This window comes from Orycteropus afer, unplaced genomic scaffold (genome assembly GCF_000298275.1).
Source record: "Orycteropus afer afer isolate SDZICR_OR568_19922 unplaced genomic scaffold, OryAfe1.0 scaffold00202, whole genome shotgun sequence".
In the NCBI taxonomy this organism is placed as follows: Eukaryota; Metazoa; Chordata; class Mammalia; order Tubulidentata; family Orycteropodidae; genus Orycteropus; species Orycteropus afer.
In genome coordinates, this window is record NW_006921789.1 from 5,790,734 (window position 1) to 5,796,704 (window position 5,971).

The following is a 5,971-nucleotide window of genomic DNA, read 5'->3' on the forward strand; positions in this document are numbered from 1 at the left end:
ACGAGAGCTCCCAGGTACAGGTATAGGTACAGGTATAGGTATAGATGTAGCTGTAAGTGTAGGTGTAGGTGTAGGTGTAGGTGTAGCTGTAGGTGTAGGTGTAGGTATAGGTATAGGTATAGGTAAGGTATAGGAATAGGTATAAGGATAGGTATAGATGTAGATAAGGAGCTCTGGTAGTGGATAAGGCATTTGGCTGCTAACCAGAAGGCCAGCAGTTCAAACCCACCAGCCACTCCATGGAAGGAAGATGGGGCAATCTACTTCCATAAAGACTTACAGCCTCAGAAAGCCAATGGAGGTCACTGAGTCGGAATTGACTGGATGGCAGTGAGTTTGGTTTGGTTGCCTTGGATAGACATAGATATAGATATAGATACAGATATAGATATAGATATATGGATGGATAGATAGAAAGAAAGAAAGAAATTTATTTCAAGGAAATGGCTGATGTAGTTGTAAAGGCTGGCAAGTCCCAAATCCATATGTCAGGCATCAGGCTGGAGGCTTCTCCTGATTCACATGGTTGTAGTGGGTGACAAACCCAAAACTGACTGCTGTTTCATGTTCCAAGAACCAGAAGTCAGAAGATGACAAATCAGATGCCAATCTAGTGGGACAAGATTTGCAAGAATGTTCACATATATTGGATGCAGGCCACACTCCCTAAGAAAACTCTCCTTACATCAGTTCACAAAATTAAGGATAATTACATAATACTAAGAATCACAGCCTAGCCAAGTTGACACATAATATTAACCAACACATCATCTAATGCAATAAACTTCCTTAGTATTTGACATCCTCCATTTTCCTTTATTCAATACACTACTGAAAGAGAAGACCTGTCCTGGGGATTCAAGGATTCTTTCTCATCATTTCCCTAAGGTGAAAGTGGTCGTTAAAATGTTGAACATTCCATCAGTTCCGATCAGGTACACCAGGTCCAGTCTATGGCTGTTGCATGTACTACTTTTAATGTGGAAAGAATAATATTTTTTCTTATTTGTCCAATAAATTATAGAAATCATGTACATCACTATATATCAGGATGTATCCACAACACTCAAATATATATATTTTTTCAAGTTTTTTTTTTCCTGGAAGATGTTTGCTAGATTGAGCAGGAAATTTCATTTCTTTAAAAAAATTTGTTTTGAAAGCAACTCTTTCCCCTATTTTTGCCATGACCTCAAATGCAAGATGTTTATAATAGAATTTTGTTATTGAATATTCAAAACACTAAGTATAAAGGCTGAGGGGCAGGCAAGGTATTACGAATTATTTAACAGTGAAGTTTAATGGCAAATGGAAACACTACCTTGGATGGTGAGCATTCTGAGAATAGTATGAAATTGACTATGCATCCCATACCATGGTTGGTCTTCAGCATCCTATAAGTGCCCACCCATCTTGAATAACTAACAGGTGATACCAGATAAGGGAGATTCTCATTTCCCACTCACTCCTCCTCTGCGGCATTTTGTCACTTCCTTTCAGTTCCCTCTTCTAGTAGCCTAAATAAAGGCTCCATTTCATCCGTCCCAACCTATCATAATAGTCTTGTAACTTGTCTGCCAGCCTCTAGTCCTCTCATCTTCCACCCACCACCTTCTACCCCTCAAATCTTACTGTGAGGTAGGTAGGCCTAAAACACAACTATCTCTCTTCACTTCCCTGACCAAAACCTTTCAGAGTCTCTCCATATCCTTTAAAATACAAACCTCTTAGCTTTACACTCAAAATCCTCTACAATTTGGCTTCTCATTCAGCATGGAGTTAACTCCTCTTACATCTATTTCCCATGCTTGCTTGGTGACAAGGACACAGATTTGAGATCTCTGGAACTGCTTTTTTTGCCCTCTCTGTAGGCCCAAAACCACCCATCTTCACCTTGTTCAAACATTTACCCTTGTACTTTGAACATTTTCTTATATTCATTTTTTCATGATTCCTTCTCCTTATTCCTAAAGAACACCTGACACAGATGTGATGGGTACTTCCATTGCTTGAGTAAGTGAATAAAAGGAGCTTAGCATCATCTTCACAAACGCTCCTCTGAACTCAGCTCTTTCCCTCCTCTGAACCATTTATTTTTATTTTTCATAGGTAGATTTTCACTTTCCAAGTCATGTCTTTGCATAGATAAAAGATTGTTCAACCCTTTGAGGGCTCAGTCAGTATAATCAATGTCTCATTAATCACTGTATCTCCTGCATAGAAGGGTTTGCTTCATGAAAAAATATAATTGATCTTAAAACAATATAAGGACATCTGGGAAGCTACGGATTTTTTTTTAATGGTAGTTTATTGAATTTGTATTCTTTTAACCCCCCCCCCACAAAAAAAAATGCCAAACTCACTGCTATGGAGTCTATTTGACTCATAGTGACCCTACCCTTGGATTTCGAAGGTGGTACCTCTGTGGAAGTAAATTGCTCAGTCATCCTTCTGAGGAGTGGCTGGTGGGTTTGAACCACCAGGCTTCTAGTTAGCAGTCAAATAAATGCCTTACACACTACGCTACCAGACATCCCTGTATTCTTTTAGGTTGCCCTAAAATAGTTGCCATCTGACTGCTAACCAGAAGGCTGGCGGTTCAAACCCACCAGCCACTCCTGGGAAGAAAGATGGGGCAATCTACTTCCGCAGTGATACAGCCTCGGAGACCCAAGGAGGGGTCGCTATGAGTCAGGGCCGACTCCACAGCAGCGAGTTTGGTTTTGGTTTGGAAAATACTTTGGGTAGTGATCAATAAATGTTAATTATATAGTGAATCAACAGTTTAAAGGCACATATACTGAATATTGTGACCAGGATATCAATTTGTATTCCTTTGGGGTAGAAAATGACTGTTGGATACCAGTTTCTAGCAGCATCTATGGACAATAGTTATTGTTCCTTTAGAATCAGTAGTAGTTAGAAAAGAGAAAAAAAAAATTGAGATGACAAAAAATTGGTACCATTCTGATTGTGTCTATATATAACTCAAAGTAGAATTTTGTCAATGACTGATTATTTGAGCACTTGAAAGCACTCAGCAGGACTATTACAAGTCCACAGTTATTATTTCATTTTATTATTTTAACAAATTTTAAAAAAAGAAAGGTCAGACTCTTCTCTTTGTTAATATACTATTTGGACCTGACCTCTGAGATGTTGATACATTGTAATCCAGATGACTGCTTTTTCTTGATAATCTTTCAAAATCAAACTTAAACCGAAGTAGATTAGTCATTGTACTAAAATGTGGGCTGTTTTTATGAAAACTCATGGCATCAATTTTGGAAGTCCATTATGTGCACAACAGCTATGAACAGCAATGTCTTTGAGAAGCAGTTTGACAAGTGTTGGTGACTTTGGTCATTTCTCTTATAGAAAAGCTACAAGATATTCCTTACCTAGGAAGAGAAAGAGGTCTTCCTAGAGTAGCAGCTCACATAACTGGAAACAGTCGGAGAACCAGCATATCCGCAGCTCCAAGTAAGAGAAACAACAAATACCTGATTTAGAAGAAAGCAATAGAAAAATTATTCCAAACAATTTACTGTTTCACTTTTAGCTGAATCTGAAACATTTACATTGCTTTTTACACAATGCTCAATGGTAAGTAGGATCACAGATTGATTGCTTTCAGGAATAAGATTACAGACTCAGTAACTCCTATGACCTAATTGATCTCTGGAAAATTATGAAATGAAAGTATTTTGTCTTTGAGATAGATTCCCAGGATCCATTATTGAGTTTCTTCTTCTTTAGTTTTTTTTTCCTCTCTTATAATTATCTCCTTCTTTGCACTCCCATCAAATTGCCCTGCTCTTCAACACTCTAAATAAAGTCAGTCATTTACTTTCACTATGAATCACTAGGTTTTAGCTCCTAATGGCATTTGTATTGAGTTGCACAATAGGAAATTGTCAATATGTGACCATTTTTCACTTGCAGAAATGTCAGTTTTGTATAATTTAGCCAAGTATGTTAAATCTAATTTTAACTGTATAAAAATTGTCAGTATAGTGCTATAAGGCATGGGCCTTACAGTTTGTAATCCAGGTTGGAACCCCAACTCCTTCACAGCAAGTGATTTAATCAAATTAAGCTTCAGTTTGTTCATATGTAAAATGGAGATATTCTTTAACTCAAAAAATGGTGAAGATTAATAATAACATGTGCAAAGTGTCTGGTCTATAGTAAGCACTCAACACCCACTCACTTTTATTGTTATAAAAGGCTATATCCTAAGTTAAATACATTTCAGATATCAGGTAGTAGATAAAAAGGGTTTATTTCAGGGCAGTTGCCTTCCTGCTATTTATGAAATCATGTTTTATAAATGATTGACATATTCTATCAATGATTGACATCATTATTACTATGTGACTGTTTACCACTCATCAACAAGTATACTGGTTGTTTTAAGCTCATGAAAACTAAATTTTGCACAAATTATGTAGATGGACCCAAAGTTTAAAAATACAGATTTTTTTTCCCCTTTTTCATTCAAAGATTTTGGGGATTAAAGATTCAAGGATATGAAGATCTTTAAATCTGCGTACCCTTTGCCAAATATGTGTTCTCTTATTTTGAACTAAGAATGCTTTCTGATTTGGTGGTGGCTTTGACTCTGGAAAGCTGAGAAAGGCCAAGGAGTGACCCCAGAGGACAGGAGGAAGCTCTGTGCTCTAGACTTAAAGCAATAGATATGTTTCTTTTGGTTTCCTTCTAGGTTGTCCATTTGAGTTCACCAACTCAGGAAGGGAGGTAGGGCTTCAGGATAGAAGTTCTTTCTAGGATGAAAGATTGTATGCCTGAATGGACCATCCCCTGTGCTACCATTCAAAGCTGAATATAGCAGGTGTGGCATAAGTGACAGGCACGGTATGGAAAAGCAAGGGACTTCCAACAGGTTACATTGATACAGGAACCACCCAAGAGAATATGATTAAAATTTACAATGCACATGAGATTAAGGGAGAAAGAAGTTTTATGTTTGTTTGATATCCTTTGTATATGTGCGTGTGCACACACACACACACACACACACAAATGCTGGCTGCAGTTGCTGGGGAACTTCTTGCTACAAATTCCCTTCTGTTAATACAATTCTCTCTTTCTTTCTAACAATTATCTAGGCTCCAAGAATGAAAAGACATTGGGCCACAAGATAAAGACCTGGGAGTCTTCAAGGACAGGACATTCGTTCCTGAACAATTTGCATTTGAGGAATGGAGAGCTGGTTATCCACCAAGCAGGGTTCTATTATATCTATTCCCAAACGTATTTTAGATTTCAGGAAGAAGAAACTGTGGGAACTGTTTCAACAGCAGAGAACAGAAAGAAAAACAAACAAATGGTACAATATATTTACAAATACACAAATTATCCTGACCCTATACTACTGATGAAAAGTGCTAGAAATAGTTGCTGGTCTAAAGATTCAGAATATGGACTCTATTCTATCTATCAAGGTGGAATATTTCAGCTTAAGGAAAATGACAGGATTTTTGTGTCTGTAACCAACGAACATTTGATAGATATGGACCAAGAAGCAAGTTTTTTGGGGGCCTTTTTAATTGGCTAACAAGTGTCTATCAAGTCAATTCAGTTAGCAGCTGAGTGCTTAACCACTGTGAAAGCCGGAATCCAGATAAGGAGTAAACTTGTCAGAGGAAGAAAACGCAAATATTTTCCATTGAAATGAACAATAGAAAAGTGGTAAGACCGCACCCTGTCAAAGGCAGAAAATTTGCAAGACTCAGAAAAACATAGCAGTCCCACCAAGTTCTGACTCTGGTTCTAACTCCCGCAATATTTGATTATGTTTAATTAGGTATAAAAGAGAAGTATTTTTCACTTTCTATTTTTTTACTTAATCATTTATGTATAAGAGAAATTTTCTGTATTCATTTTTGTAAATGACATTATATCAATGTATATAATTTTTGTTTCGGTGGTCACATTTTTTTTTTTT

The 5,971-nt window shown here is 37.1% G+C and overlaps 1 protein-coding gene across 1 annotated transcript in view; it reads left to right on the forward strand.

Annotated features, from left to right (window-relative positions):
* Positions 1-5,581, forward strand: part of TNFSF10 (TNF superfamily member 10) — a 26,162-nt gene extending 20,581 nt beyond the window's left edge. Inside the window, exons 4-5 of the mRNA XM_007948110.1 lie at positions 3,379-3,483; positions 5,133-5,581. Of these exons, the coding sequence (XP_007946301.1) occupies positions 3,379-3,483; positions 5,133-5,581 (554 nt within the window). The remainder of the gene's footprint in view (positions 1-3,378; positions 3,484-5,132) is intronic.
* Positions 5,582-5,971: the final 390 nt, after the last annotated feature.